This window comes from Hyperolius riggenbachi, chromosome 3, assembly GCF_040937935.1.
Source record: "Hyperolius riggenbachi isolate aHypRig1 chromosome 3, aHypRig1.pri, whole genome shotgun sequence".
NCBI lineage: Eukaryota > Metazoa > Chordata > Amphibia > Anura > Hyperoliidae > Hyperolius > Hyperolius riggenbachi.
This window is the reverse complement of record NC_090648.1, coordinates 385,591,331-385,607,034: the sequence shown is the minus strand read 5'-3', so window position 1 is coordinate 385,607,034 and position 15,704 is coordinate 385,591,331. Positions and strand designations below refer to the sequence as shown.

Genomic DNA, 15,704 nt, shown 5'->3' with positions numbered 1-15,704 from the left:
GGGTGGGTCTAGGGGTTAGAGGTAGGTACAGGGAGGGTTCTGTGTGAGAGTAGGGTTAGGTATAGTTTTAGTAAAATTCTTATTAGTGTTTTATAAACGTTATTATAGATTTCACTTTTTAAACAGGGAAGATTAACGTTTTTACATATGCCGATATCATACACATTATTTAATGATTTATAACTTTATAAAATATTATTTTTAAACGAAATATAGCATAATTTTTTTTAAACGTTATTTATGCTTATCGTTTAAAACCCTGCGCCCTTTTTTCCCGGCGCCCTTTTTTAACGTACGCATACAGGGGGTGAAGGGAAATCAACCACACAGTTATATCAATATTTTTTTCATCTTAAAGCTCATCAATAGTCAAAATAGAAAATCTGACAGCCAGGCTTGTGCGTTGAACATTTGTCCTGCTTGCCAAACTTTCAGCTTTGTTATGTAAGTGGCGTAATCTCCAGTGATATAACTCAGTAGCATCTACTGCATCATTCCCCAGAAGTCTATAAATAGGAGCAGCCAGTAGGATTACACCAGTTTGGCAAGTAGTGCTCTAAGAAGACAGATACTCCTTTCAGGGGGGAAAATGTATCAGAAGCAGGACAAGTAAAATTGGAGCAAATTGGGTGCTTGATCACTCCAAAAAATCAATTTCATACCCCTATGAATTCTCACCTTATTCTTAGACACGGGGCCAAGGGGTTCCTGAAAAGCTTCTGAGCTCCCAACAGTGGTCATGGTGCTTTGTGATAAGAGAAAGTTGTGCTACCCACCCCCTGCAAGACAACTGCCTGCTAAGTTGCAGGCATAATGCACTATAAGAGTTGAGAAGTTACAACAGACCAGTCCGCGCTCTTCCTTCAATGCAGTATTCAATTATGTTTGCAAATAAACCCCCTTAGGGTACAGACTCACCAGATCCTGAGGTCTAACGACCAATACTCGCATCCGGGGTGTAGTCCCCCCCGTCGCCACTCAGGCACCGTGTCGGTCGTCTGGATGACTCCTCGCCTGGCTTGTACTCACTCCTCTCTCAGTGGGCCACCCGGGAGCTAACTCCTCCTATCCCAGTTGTGTAACTATACCCGCTATAGTGCCGTAATATTGTTTTTATGGACATTTTATTGATCTTTTATTAAAGGAGTAATGCGCTATTAGAGGCTGGTCCTCTGTCATTCATATTGTTTTACAAGCATAATCCATATCAGGAAGCAGGTCACGAGGCGTCATCCAGATGACTGACACGGTGCCCGAGTGGCGACGGGGGGCCTACACCCCGGATGCGAGTATTGGTCGTTAAACCTCAAGATCTGGTGAGTCTGTACCCTAAGGGGGTTTATTTACCAACATAATTGAATACTACATTGAAGGAAGAGCACGGACTGTCCTGTTGTAATTGATTGAACTAGTGTAACCTAGTGTGTCCTGCTGCACTTCCACAACATTGATCTTTTAGAGAACTGTACACAAAGTTCACTATAGACTGTGAGATATCAGTGTATAGAAAGTTTGTGCAGATTTTTTGTGTCAACGGAGTGCGGTGTGGGACTTTAGCACTTGACTCGTCTGCCAGATAAACTGTGAGCGCTGTTTCAATTTTTATTATTGTATAAGAGTTGAGAAGTACCCACTGGATGTCTCACTGTTAATTACCAGCCAGTATGTCAGAAGGTAGTATATACCCCCACACCATTTTATTTTTTGCTTACTCACAAAAAAAAAAAAAAAACAATGCCAGATTGAGCAAATGTTTGTTTGAAATGACAAAATTACAAGTTGCCAGTGTGTTATCAGTGAACATTTGCCTCAAGTAGGAATGAGGAGTTATTGAATTATGAGAAATCTGCAATATAATAAAAAAAAAAAGAAAGTGAGAGACAGAAAACAGATGTTAAAGCACTAAGGGCCTGAACACGCTAACATGCTTCTGAACGCTTTTCAGCAACACATCAATGTTACAGACTTATACGCTTTGCTGAAAGGCCGAGAGTATCACCAGTGTGCTTAGGTACGCTGACCATACGTCCCACTTTACTCAGGACAGGTCCCGGATTCGGGGTCCCCTGTCCCAGGCTGCGCTAGGTCCCGGGAAACGTCCCGGCCTCGGGACTCTGGCCACCGTCCATTGCATGAACTGGCCGCAGCGTCTAATAGACGCCGCGCCAGTTCATAGCCCGCAGCCCCGCTCCAGCCTGCATAGTCTTGCGGCAGGCAGAGCAGGGCTAGGGGAAGATGGCGTCCGAAGCTCTGTACTGGAGACTATTTGTGTCTCGAGTACAGGGCTTCGGGCTCCATCTTCCCATAGCCCTGCTATTCCATTCACTGCGGGAGATATGCAGGAGCAATATCTCCAGGGGAGCTGCGTGCCAGAGGCCGGCCGGGAGAGGGGACTTCTGTCAGGTGAGTAAATTATTTTATTTACAGGTGAAATGTTGCCCAAGTTGCGTGTATTTTCTGCTGAAATGTTGCCCAAATTGCGTTTGTTTTCTGCTGAAATGTTGCCCAAATTGCGTTTGTTTTCTGCTGAATTGTTGCTCAAATTGCGTTTGTTTTCTGCTGAAATGTTGCCCAAATTGCGTTGGTTATCTGCTGAAATGCTGCCCAAATTGTGTTTGTTTTCTGCTGAAATGTTGCCCAAATTGCGTTTGTTTTCTGCTGAAATGTTTCCCAAATTGCGTTTGTTTTCTGCTGAAATGTTGCCCAAATTGCGTTTGTTTTTTGCTGAAATGTTGCCCAAATTGCCTATGTTTTCTGCTGAAATGTTGCTCAAATTGCGTTTGTTTTCTGCTGAAATGTTGCCCAAATTGCGTTTGTTTTCTGCTGAAATGTTGCCCAAATTGCGTTTGTTTTCTGCTGAAATGTTTCCCAAATTGCGTTTGTTTTCTGTTGAAATGTTGCCCAAATTGCGTTTGTTTTTGCTGAAATGTTGCCCAAATTGCCTATGTTTTCTGCTGAAATGTTGCTCAAATTGCGTTTGTTTTCTGCTGAAATGTTGCCCAAATTGCGTTTGTTTTCTGCTGAATTGTTGCTCAAATTGCGTGTATTTTCTGCTGAAATGTTGCCCAAATTGCGTTTGTTTTCTGCTGAAATGTTGCCCAAATTGCGTTTGTTTTCTGCTGAATTGTTGCTCAAATTGCGTTTGTTTTCTGCTGAAATGTTGCCCAAATTGCGTTGGTTATCTGCTGAAATGTTGCCCAAATTGTGTTTGTTTTCTGCTGAAATGTTGCCCAAATTGCGTTTGTTTTCTGCTGAAATGTTGCCCAAATTGCGTTTGTTTTTTGCTGAAATGATGCCCAAATTGCGTTTGTTTTCTGCTGAAATGTTTCCCAAATTGCGTTTGTTTTCTGCTGAAATGTTGCCCAAATTGCTTTTGTTTTCTGCTGAAATGTTGCTCAAATTGCGTTTGTTTTCTGCTGAAATGTTGCCCAAATTGCGTTTGTTTTCTGCTGAAATGCTGCCCAAATTGCGTTTGTTTTCTGCTGAAATGTTTCCCAAATTGCGTTTATTTTCTGCTGAAATGTTGCCCAAATTGCGTTTGTTTTCTGCTGAAATGTTGCTCAAATAGCGTTTATTTTTTGCTGAAATGTTGCCCAAATTGCGTTTGTTTTCTGCTGAAATGTTGCCCAAATTGTGTTTGTTTTCTGCTGAAATGATGCCCAAATTGCGTTTATTTTCTGCTGAAATGTTGCCCAAATTGCGTTTGTTTTTTGCTGAAATGATGCCCAAATTGCGTTTGTTTTCTGCTGAAATGTTTCCCAAATTGCGTTTGTTTTCTGCTGAAATGTTGCCCAAATTGCGTTTGTTTTCTGCTGAAATGTTGCCCAAATTGCGTTTGTTTTCTGCTGTAATGTTGCTCAAATTGCGTTTGTTTTCTGCTGAAATGTTGCCCAAATTGCGTTTGTTTTCTGCTGAAATGATGCCCAAATTGCGTTTGTTTTCTGCTGAAATGTTGCCCAAATTGCGTTTGTTTCCTGCTGAAATGTTGCCCAAATTGCACTTGTTTTCCGCTGAAATGTTGCCCAAATTGCATTTGTTTTCTGCTGAAATGTTGCCTAAATTGCGTTTGTTTTCTGCTGAAATGTTGCCCAAATTGCATTTGTTTTCTGCTGAAATGTTGCCCAAATTGCGTTTGTTTTCTGCTGAAATGATGCCCAAATTGCATTTGTTTTCTGCTGAAATGTTGCCCAAATTGCGTTTGTTTTCTGCTGAAATGTTGCCCAAATTGCGTTTGTTTTCTGCTGAAATGTTGCACAAAATGCGTTTGTTTACTACTGAAATGTTGCCTAAATTGCGTTTGTTTTTTTGCTGAAATGTTGCCCAAGTTGCGTTTATTTTCTGGTGTCTGGGGTAACTGTTGCTACATTTATTATTTAATGGTCAAAGTTGACTATATTTGCTGCTTTGGGGTTACGCTCCGCCCATACAGTGTCATGGCCATGCCCATTTTTTCAACGCCCGCCCCCAATCCCCGTCCCAGGTTGGACCCAGAAAATACTGGTCACTGTAGCTTAGGCCCTAAAGGAGTTTAGTGAGCAATAGTCACATGATTGCATGGAGTCATTTAGAGACTTACAAATCACTCATCTGATCAATCTAATCACATTTATTCATGGGTCTTGCTTGAGGAGTATTAATGTAGGATAAAGTGATCATCCCTGTAACTCACCATGCAAGTGTATTATATAGTATGCATATTGTGTGTCCTACTGAATTATCTGCTTTTCAATCCACAGAGCCAACTGGAGTAAAAGATTTAGTGCTTTACCCTTTGGGACCGTCAGCTGTAGTGCTGAGTTGGAGCCGTCCATATCATAGCGCATTCCGGAAATATGTTGTGGAAATGTTTTACTTTAATCCTGTAACCATGACATCTGAATGGACACCCTATTATGAAATTGCTGCAACTGTGTCCTTAACATCTACAGTGGTAAAATATTCTCATATTTTATAGTATATACAAAATATCAACATGCTAGAGTTTACTAAAACTTATGAATGTACACATGTGTGCACCGTGGGTGGCGCTACACTGGGGCACTACCTCAGCATAATAATCCTGATTCAAAACTTCCTTTTTGTATAATACTAGCTCGAATCTCCAGCAATGCTTAGCTACTAAGATAAGGAATTACACACACACACTGTTTCTCTCTCTCTCCTGTCTCTTTTCCTCCCCTTGCTTGTCGTGTGACACAGGCTGGGAGCTGGAATGATTTGTCTGTCTAATCATTTTAAAATTGCTCATAGCAAAGACCCCTCTGTACTAAAATACTGTATTATTGACCAGCTGAAACCTGACTGGAGGGGGACAAACAAGGAGAGAGACGTGTATAAACTTAACACAAAATGGATTTTTACATTAGTGACTATGCAACCTAGGGGTCTGAACATTGACTTTAATACAAACTGTTTTATAGATAATTCATAAGTTCAATAACTTTTGTGGACATTAGAAGGCTTTGGCCTGGACGAATCATGTGAACATTTTTAAATTTACAATTTTATACCGCGTTTCCCCTGAAAATAAGACACTGTTATTAATTTTTGCTCTAAAAGATGTGCTAGGGCTTATTTTTAGAGGCTGTCTTATTTTTGGGCAAATACTGGTAGTTTTCCTATAGAAAATGTACATACTGTATGCCATGCTAAAACACGTGCAACCAGTGGTGTAGCTAAGAAGCTGTGGGCCCCGGTGCAGGTTTTACATATGGCCCCCCCAAGCACTATATACATAACAATTGATACGGCGCACCAAAACCAATCAAAGACAACCACAGCATTAGAGGTGCAAAATGGGGCTGGGGAACAGTTTGTTAATAATTACCACTATTCAAAGTATCTATAGAAGTGATTAATTATTAGCACAGGACCAATAAAGAGCAAATACTGTGGTTGAGGGAGGGCCCCTCCGGCCCAAGGGCCCCAATGCGGTTTCTACCTCTGCAACGCCTATTGCTACACCACTGCGGCGTTGCAATAGGAGCTTGTGGTATGCAGATATTGGCTCTCACTTACAAGAAATTGATTCTGCTGGTCTATTTGTTGCAGGCAGAGAACTCTGTCAGGCTCCCCAGAGCATAAGATAAGCTGTGTGTGTGTCCTGGAAAGAGATGAAGTGCTGCTGATGCTTATCACAACAGATCAGGAGGGCTGGCTCCAACAAAAACACAAATTGCCTGACACAGATATAGGACTGTGTAGAACTCACATTATACTGCTGCTCTCCTGTATCCAGGCTTTGTATACTCAATGACTGTGAAATCAGCAGAACTAATAAATATACCTACCTTGGTCTGGAAATCAACCAATCAGGAACCCTTAAGCCAGCTATGGAGGCGCTAAAAGCCAAAGCATGCCCAACGTTCTATGCCATCAGGAAAGAACTATACCACCTCAAACCACCAGTAAAGGTCTGGCTGAAAGTATTTGACAGTGTCATCACCCCAATCCTACCTTATGGAAGTGAAGTATGGAGCCCCACCACCTACCCAGACCAATCAAAATTGGAATCCAGCCCAACAGAAGTATTCCACCTCGAGTTCTGCAAACACCTTCTCCATGTCCATTGGACTACCTCAAACAATGTCTGCCGAGCTGAGCTGGGGAGATTCCCATTACTGTTTGAGATACAGAAGAGAGTGTTGTCCTTCTGGGCCCACCTACAGAGCAGCAGCCCTGACTCACCCCACTACAAAGCCATGCTGCACAATGAATACCAAGAAAAGCCGTGTGCACTGAAAGTAGTGGTCAGCTCTATACTCCCTCCAACCCTCGACCCACAGGTCATAACTAATCCGGATAAAACAGACCACAGCCAAGATCAAAGAGGACTATGTGGAAAAATGGAGGCGTGAAATAAAACACAAAAGCTAACCATATACCAGTCTCTACAAAGAGAATATAAAATGGCCCCATACCTGGAAAAGCTCCAAAACTCTCAAGAGAGGAAAATCCTGAGTGTCTACAGATTGAGTGCTCACAACCTCGAAATAGAGTCTGGGAGACACAGATAGGGAGGAAGGGAGGAGAGACTGCGCCAACACTGTGAGCAGAAGACCCTTGAGGATGAAAGCCACTTCCTGCTGCACTGCCCCAAATTTACTGCAACCAGGGAAACTTACTTTAAGAAATTGTTGGAACTATTCCCAGACTTTGTCACATTAGAAGATGAGAGAAAAACATATATCCTACTGGGAGAAGAGGAATCCACAGTGACATTCGCTGTGCGCTATGTCACAGCATGCCACAGACTGAGAGGAGAATAACGGAACTGTAAACCTAAAAAATGTCCACAGACTGCTTAGCCATTGTTCCCCTACCCCACCCCCCTTCCATGTCCCCCTTTTCCCCTTGCTTTGGCAATACCTGTATTGAATCTTGGTCATGTCAATAAAGCTATCTTTGATTTGATTTGATTTGTATTCAGCGTGACTTGCTGGTATCATGTGGGCTGCTAGCTAGGGCTTAAATTCGGGGGATGTCTTACATTTCAAGCATTCTTGAAATTCCTGCTAGGTCTTATTCTCAGAGGATGTCTAACTTTAGGGGAAACACGGTATTACTAGTTTATTTATTAATCTTTGACGATTATACTGTGTGATTTAAGATGTGATTTAAATCTTGTATTAGTGTTTCCATACATATATATTTTTTATATCTGCTTGTAACGATCGGTGTCGGCACGCAGAGAGAATCTGATTATTGGTGATCTGCAGTATCACCAAGAATACAAATCTATACCTGATTATGGATGATCTGCAGAATCACCAATAATACAGATATAGTGCTAACCTCTGGACACCTCTAGATATATATATATATATGGTGAGTGTTTGGTGTAACAGTATGACTTTGAGCAATCCACCTGATGAACAGGTGACCCTAAGCAGTACAGAAGATACTGCTATGGAGGGTACAGAAACCTTCCAGCAGCCTGAGACTCTCCAAGGGGTGGAGTCAGGCTGAAGGTAGGAAGGACCAGAGAGTGAGTGACACCTGAAGGTGGATGTCACTGACTGATCTTGGAGACTATCTCTTAAGTGGGGAGAGATAGCTCTCGAGATCGGGCAAGCCAGGTCGACAACACACAGACAGATAAAGTACAAAGACAGAAGGCTGATTCGGTATCCAAGTCAGGCCGGGTTTGGCAACGTGATATCAGATATGCGTGGTACCGAATCAGAAAGCAGAGAGATAGTCAGGAAAGCAACAGGTCATAACAAATATCAAACAATGCCTAGTCTTGGGTGTGAGGTCCGTGGTCTCTACACCCTGGAACTAGTCTGATGTATAACAGAATGATAATACAAGTTCCCTAGTCTTGGGTGTGAGGTCCGTGGTCTCTACACCCTGGAACTAGTCTGAAGTATAACAGAATGATAATACAAGTTCCCTAGTCTTGCGTGTGAGGTCCATGGTCTCTACACCCTGGAACTAGTCTGAAGTATAACAGAATGATAATACAAGTTTCCTAGTCTTGGGTGTGAGGTCCGTGGTCTCTACACCCTGGAACTAGTCTGAAGTTTAACAGAATGATAATACAAGTTCCCTAGTCTTGGGTGTGAGGTCCGTGGTCTCTACACCCTGGAACTAGTCTGAAGTATAACAGAATGATAATACAAGTAATCTGGCTCAGTGTGAATTCCCAGGTCCTCCTGGTTCAAACACACTGTTGGATCTGACTAAGGTCTGAGTACTTACACGTAGTGATCGCAACGGCAGACAACCAGCAACTGACAAGCAAGCTGTATATATAGTTGCAGGACTCTGCCGCCCCGCCCAAGCCACTCAGCCAATCAACTGATCATCCTGATCAGCTGACACATCTCCTGCTGGCATAAAGGTCCTGACTTCTGGCGTGCGCGTGCGTAGCTCTTCGTCCAGGTGCACTAGAGACCCCAGCCGACCCAGACATGCATTGCTGCGCGGAAACCGCCGTGCTGGACGCGGAATCAGCCGCCCTGCCGCCAGTACACGCGGCGGCTTCTCCGTGTTTTCTCACTCTGCTACTTTTAATTTTACTAGTCCGCATGCGTGTCAATATAGCCTGCACTTTCATAATAGAATGCGACAATAATAACCTTGCATCGGCATAGATGGGCTATGGGAGGGTCTTTAGAACTACACCTCCCGTCAGCCAGTGCGCCCGTTCCCACGTGACAGCCAGCAACCAGTGGCCAACATGCGATTAGTCTCTGGTGTATGTATACTACTCCCAGAGATCATAGCGTGTCATTATGTGACTCCTATGCGCCTATCAGCTCCCAGAGAAACCGGCAGCTTTGAATTACCCCCGTTAGAGCCTGCGGCGGTCCCGGATTACTATCAATGTAAGTCAATGCCTATATATTCCATCCAAGCTCAGTCTCCAGTGTTCACTGACAACGGCGCAAGGCCGGAACCGGTCGAAACTAGAGACTGGGCATTTGTCTGATACCGTGAGTGTACTCTTTGTGTATGAGTGATACAATCTACTAAGGGTCCCTGTCAAAAGGACCCCTGAAGTAAGTTATTGTATATGTGCCTTTTTAATGCATTTAGAAATAAATCGTTTTTATTTGGATGGAAAAGTGACCTGTTGTCATATTGCTTCTTGGTGATGGTCACTATAATATGTTAATTTTTGAGCACTGTGGTGATACTGCAGATGCCTAACTGATCACCAAGCGCTGTGGATTTGTCTTCATACCTGTCTGTGATCTGCCCACACATGAGCAGCTTGCTAGCAAGTAAGGATTAAAGCATGCTAGCAAAATAGCCAAGTATATCTGTAGGTACATTTTCTTCAATAATAGCACCATCATTTGTATAATCTGCTCTGCTCAAAAGCCTTCAAGTTCTGTTTGTGATGTTTACATTTGGTTCATATTATTGCTGAACTAGTTAGCCCCAATTTTATCACCTGAGTTAGGAAAAAATATCTAAAGCTCACCATAGAAACATCAATTTTGATCACCCATATGGGCCCTACCTGCCAGCCACAGTGTTCCCTTTGTAAAAATTTGAAGCTGGAGCCGCCTCTGTGCACATCTGTGGGGATGTATGAGCATATACAAGGTGTGTGTGTCTACGTTGGTCGTCTGGGCTGTGTGTGTGTGTATTTGTGGTAATGAAAGGACTGTTGGCACTACAGCTTAGATGCAAATCAAAGATGGGGGAGAATTCACCTAAAAACACCACTCCTCTTCAGCCAGTATCATCAGCATGCTCTGGCTTTGTGCAGCGGATACTAATACAAAAAGAGAGAAGGAGGAGAAAGGCTGGCACTGCTGTTACTTGCTCTTTAATTCGGTTACTTCATGAGTTACAGCATACACATTGCATGAAGATTAAAAATAAACGTACCATTATGAGTGGTATTTAGTGCTATGGATTTTAACAGAGATTGCCATTTTCAATTTCCATTAGTGCAAGGCTTTGTGGGTACAGCAAGTAGTTTTGGGTAGTGTTGGGCGAACATCTAGATGTTCGGGTTCGGGCCGAACAGGCCGAACATGGCCGCGATGTTCGGGTGTTCGACCCGAACTCCGAACATAATGGAAGTCAATGGGGACCCGAACTTTTGTGGTTTGTAAAGCCTCCTTACATGCTACATACCCCAAATTTACAGGGTATGTGCACCTTGGGAGTGGGTACAAGAGGAAAAAAAAAATTAGCAAAAAGAGCTTATAGTTTTTGAGAAAATCGATTTTAAAGTTTCAAAGGGAAAACTGTCTTTTAAATGCGGGAAATGTCTGTTTTCTTTGCACAGGTAACATGTTTTTTGTCGGCATGCAGTCATAAATGTAATACATATAAGAGGTTCCAGGAAAAGGGACCGGTAACGCTAACCCAGCAGCAGCACACGTGATGGAACAGGAGGAGGCGCAGGAGGAGAAGGCCACGCTTTGTGAGACACAACAACCCCGGCCTTGCATGAGGGCAAGAAGCGTGCGGATAGCATGCTTTGTACCGCCATGCAGTCATAAATGTAATAAAGATAAGAGGTTCCCTAAACAAGGACCGGCAACGCTAACCCAGCAGCAGCAGCAGCAGCAGACGTGATGGAACAGGAGGAGGCGCAGGAGGAGAAGGCCACGCTTTGTGAGACACAACAACCCAGGCCTTGCATGAGGACAAAAAGCGTGCGGATAGCATGCTTTTTACCGCCATGCAGTCATAAATGTAATAAAGATAAGTGGTTCAATAAACAGGGACCACGCGGCAACGCTAACCCAGCAGCAGCAGACGTGATGGAACAGGAGGAGGCGCAGGAGGAGAAGGCCACGCTTTGTGAGACACAACAACCCAGGCCTTGCATGAGGGCAAGAAGCGTGCGGATAGCATGCTTTGTACCGCCATGCAGTCATAAATGTAATAAAGATAAGTGGTTCAATAAACAGGGACCACGCGGCAACGCTAACCCAGCAGCAGCAGACGTGATGGAACAGGAGGAGGCGCAGGAGGAGAAGGCCACGCTTTGTGAGACACAACAACCCAGGCCTTGCATGAGGGCAAGAAGCGTGCGGATAGCATGCTTTGTACCGCCATGCAGTCATAAATGTAATAAAGATAAGTGGTTCAATAAACAGGGACCACGCGGCAACGCTAACCCAGCAGCAGCAGACGTGATGGAACAGGAGGAGGCGCAGGAGGAGAAGGCCACGCTTTGTGAGACACAACAACCCAGGCCTTGCATGAGGGCAAGAAGCGTGCGGATAGCATGCTTTGTACCGCCATGCAGTCATAAATGTAATAAAGATAAGTGGTTCAATAAACAGGGACCACGCGGCAACGCTAACCCAGCAGCAGCAGACGTGATGGAACAGGAGGAGGCGCAGGAGGAGAAGGCCACGCTTTGTGAGACACAACAACCCAGGCCTTGCATGAGGGCAAGAAGCGTGCGGATAGCATGCTTTGTACCGCCATGCAGTCATAAATGTAATAAAGATAAGTGGTTCAATAAACAGGGACCACGCGGCAACGCTAACCCAGCAGCAGCAGACGTGATGGAACAGGAGGAGGCGCAGGAGGAGAAGGCCACGCTTTGTGAGACACAACAACCCAGGCCTTGCATGAGGGCAAGAAGCGTGCGGATAGCATGCTTTGTACCGCCATGCAGTCATAAATGTAATAAAGATAAGTGGTTCAATAAACAGGGACCACGCGGCAACGCTAACCCAGCAGCAGCAGACGTGATGGAACAGGAGGAGGCGCAGGAGGAGAAGGCCACGCTTTGTGAGACACAACAACCCAGGCCTTGCATGAGGGCAAGAAGCGTGCGGATAGCATGCTTTGTACCGCCATGCAGTCATAAATGTAATAAAGATAAGTGGTTCAATAAACAGGGACCACGCGGCAACGCTAACCCAGCAGCAGCAGACGTGATGGAACAGGAGCAGGCGCAGGAGGAGAAGGCCACGGTTTTTGAGACACAACAACCCAGGCCTTGCATGAGGACAAAAAGCGTGCGGATATAGCAGCAATGCTTTTTGCCGCCATGCAGTCATAAATGTAATACAGATGAGAGGTTCAATAAACAGGGACCGGAAACGCTACACCATCCCAGATGTTCATTGGTCATGTTACTTGGTTGGGGTCCTGGAGTGTTGCGTAGTCATTTCCAATCCAGGATTGATTCATTTTAATTTGAGTCAGACGGTCTGCATTTTCTGTAGAGAGGCGGATACGCCGATCTGTGACGATGCCTCCGGCAGCACTGAAACAGCGTTCCGACATAACGCTGGCTGCCGGGCAAGCCAGCACCTCTATTGCGTACATTGCCAGTTCGTGCCAGGTGTCTAGCTTCGATACCCAATAGTTGAAGGGTGCAGATGGATTGTTCGACACAGCTACGTCATCTGACATGTAGTCCTTGACCATCTTCTCCAGGCGATCGGTGTTGGAGGTGGATCTGCACGCTTGCTGTTCAGTGGGCTGCTGCTGCATGGGTGTCAGAAAATTTTCCCACTCCAAGGACACTGCCGATACCGTTCCCTTTTGGGTACTAGCTGCGGCTTGCGTTGTTTGCTGCCCTCCTGGTCGTCCTGGGTTTGCGGAAGTCAGTCTGTCTGCGTACAACTGGCTAGAGGAGGGGGAGGATGTCAATCTCCTCTCTAAAGTCTCCACAAGGGCCTGCTGGTATTCTTCCATTTTGACCTGTCTGACTCTTTCTTCAAGCAGTTTTGGAACATTGTGTTTGTACCGTGGATCCAGAAGGGTATAAACCCAGTAATTGGTGTTGTCCAGAATGCGCACAATGCGTGGGTCACGTTCAATGCAGTCTAGCATGAATTGAGCCATGTGTGCCAGAGTCCTACCAGAATCCTCATCATCCTCTTGTGAGCGTTGTGATAGTTGTTGTGATGCATCATAGTCGTCACCTTCCTCCTGGTCTGCTTCTGCTGACCATTCGCGTTGAATTGTGGAAGTCCAACGTGCACCGCTCTGGCCCTCGTCAGTGGTGGCATGAAATTCCTGCTCCAACTCCAGCTGTTCCTCCTCCTCTTCTTCGTCATAGCTGCTGGGGCCAGCGTTCCCTGAGGCGGATGGCCTGATGTTGGTACCATCACGCTGATCGTTTTCTCCTTCAGATTCCCCCAGTTGCATCATGACAGCTGTTTCCTTGATTTTTAACATCGACCTCTTCAGTAAACACAGCAGTGGTATGGTAATGCTGACTGAAGAGTTGTCACTGCTCACAAGCAACGTGGATTGCTCAAAATTTTGGAGGACTTGGCAGAGGTCCAACATGTTGGCCCAATCGGATCCACAGAAGCTTGGCAGCTGTCCGGATGCGCCTCGGTACTGCGCCGTCATGTACTGGACCACTGCACTCTTCTGCTCACAAAAGCGTGCTAGCATGTGCAGCGTAGAATTCCAGCGCGTAGGGACATCACACAGCAAGCGATGGTGGGGGAGATTGAAGCGCTCCTGCATCTTGGCGAGTGCCCCCGAAGCATTACTGGAATTTCTACAATGTTTGGCCACTCGACGCACCTTCAACAGAAGATCGGCCACGCCTGGGTATGTCCTCAGGAACCGCTGAACTACTAGGTTCATCACGTGCGCCAGGCAAGGGATGTGTGTCAGCTTAGCCAACCTTAAAGCGCGAATGAGATTACTCCCATTATCACACACAACCATGCCCGGTTTCAGGTCCAGCGGTGCCAGCCACAAATCCGTCTGTTCCTTTATTCCCCTCCAAATTTCCTCCCCTGTGTGCTGCTTATCCCCAAGGCAGATCAGCTTCAGCAACGCTTGCTGACGCATGCCAACAGCTGTGCTGCACTGCTTCCACGATCCTACTGCTGCTGGGTTAGCGTTTCCGAAAGAGGTACAGCTTTGAGATGCGTTGGAGGAGAAGGAGTCAGAGAGGTAGGTGCTGCTGTTGTTATCCAGTGGGAGGGACGGCGGTGCAACTGTTTGCGGCGTGGGCAACACCCGCGCCGTAGCAGGTGAGGAATCGCTGCCAGGCTCCACAAGGTTCACCCAGTGCGCGGTAAGGGAGATGTATCGACCCTGGCCGAACGCACTCGTCCAGGTGTCAGTGGTGAGGTGAACCTTGCAGGCAACGGCATTCTTCAAGCTTCGGGTTATTTTGCTGACCACGTGCTCATGCAACTCAGGCACTGCAGAGCGCGCAAAGTGGTAGCGGCTGGGAACCACGTAACGTGGGATGGCCACTGACATCATGCCCTTGAAGCTGTTTGTCTCCACCACTCGATATGGCAGCATTTCGCAGGCCAGAAGCTTGGCTATGCTGGCTGTTACTGCCACGGCCCGGGGGTCATTTGCTGGCAATTTCCTCTTGCGCTCAAACATCTCCGACACAGACAACTGAACCGTAGCGCTGCACACGGAAGGGCTGTTGGTTGTTGTGTTTGATGAACACTGGGAGACCTCAAGAGCACTACTCCGGAAAGTGACAGTGTCAGCGTCGTCTGATGTTTGTGAATGTTGTGAACCACGCAATGGCTGGGCTACTGCTGCTGCTGAGGCGGGTCTGGTGGTGAGTCTGGTGAACCCAAGGGAGGCAGTGTTGCTGGTACCCTGTCCTGCCGCGTTTGCCCACAGAGTGGGATGTTTGGATAGCATGTGGCGGCTCATGCTGGTGGTGGAGAGGTTGTTAATACTTTTCCCCCTGCTCAGGCGAGTCTTGCACACCTTGCAAATCGCCATGGTAACATCCTCAGTGCAGTCTTCAAAGAAAGCCCAGACTTTGGAGCACCTGCCTCCTTGCTGGCGATTTCTGTTTCCTCCTCTTTTGCCTCTCACTCTAACTTCCACGCTTGTGGTGCCTGAAATTGCGCGCCGCTTACCTTGTGGCACAAGGCGAACTCGTGCAGCAGTGGGTTCTTCAACAGACTCATCTGTGCTGCTGCTACGACGGCGATGTTCTCGTTCACAAATAAAATCTGGGTCTCTGTCCACATTGTCCATACCCTCCTCTTCCATCTCCTCAAACTCGTCATATGTCATTGTGGGGGGCCGCCGCCGTGGAGTAGAGCTCCCCAGAACAACCTCTGCGCAGCTCACTCCAACGTCGTCTTCCAGATCTTGTCGGCCGACCTCCTGCAATTGCAACCCCTCCTGCCCAACTTGCTCTGGGATTTGGGTTTCCGAGTCCTCCTCGGACTCGCCTTGTATTTCAGTGCGCGGTGCATTTCCCACAGTTAATGGTTGTGAATCCGGGCACAACATTTCTGGCTGTTCCTCCATTG

The 15,704-nt window shown here is 46.0% G+C and overlaps 1 protein-coding gene across 4 annotated transcripts in view; it reads left to right on the top strand.

The window, feature by feature from the left end:
- The window catches only part of PTPRO (protein tyrosine phosphatase receptor type O), a 203,120-nt gene that overhangs the window by 88,516 nt on the left and 98,900 nt on the right, over positions 1 to 15,704 (top strand). For all 4 annotated transcript variants that reach the window (XM_068277393.1, XM_068277392.1, XM_068277391.1 and 1 more), the window contains exon 9: positions 4,737 to 4,930. In XM_068277393.1, coding sequence (XP_068133494.1) covers positions 4,737 to 4,930 — 194 coding nt within the window. The remainder of the gene's footprint in view (positions 1 to 4,736; positions 4,931 to 15,704) is intronic.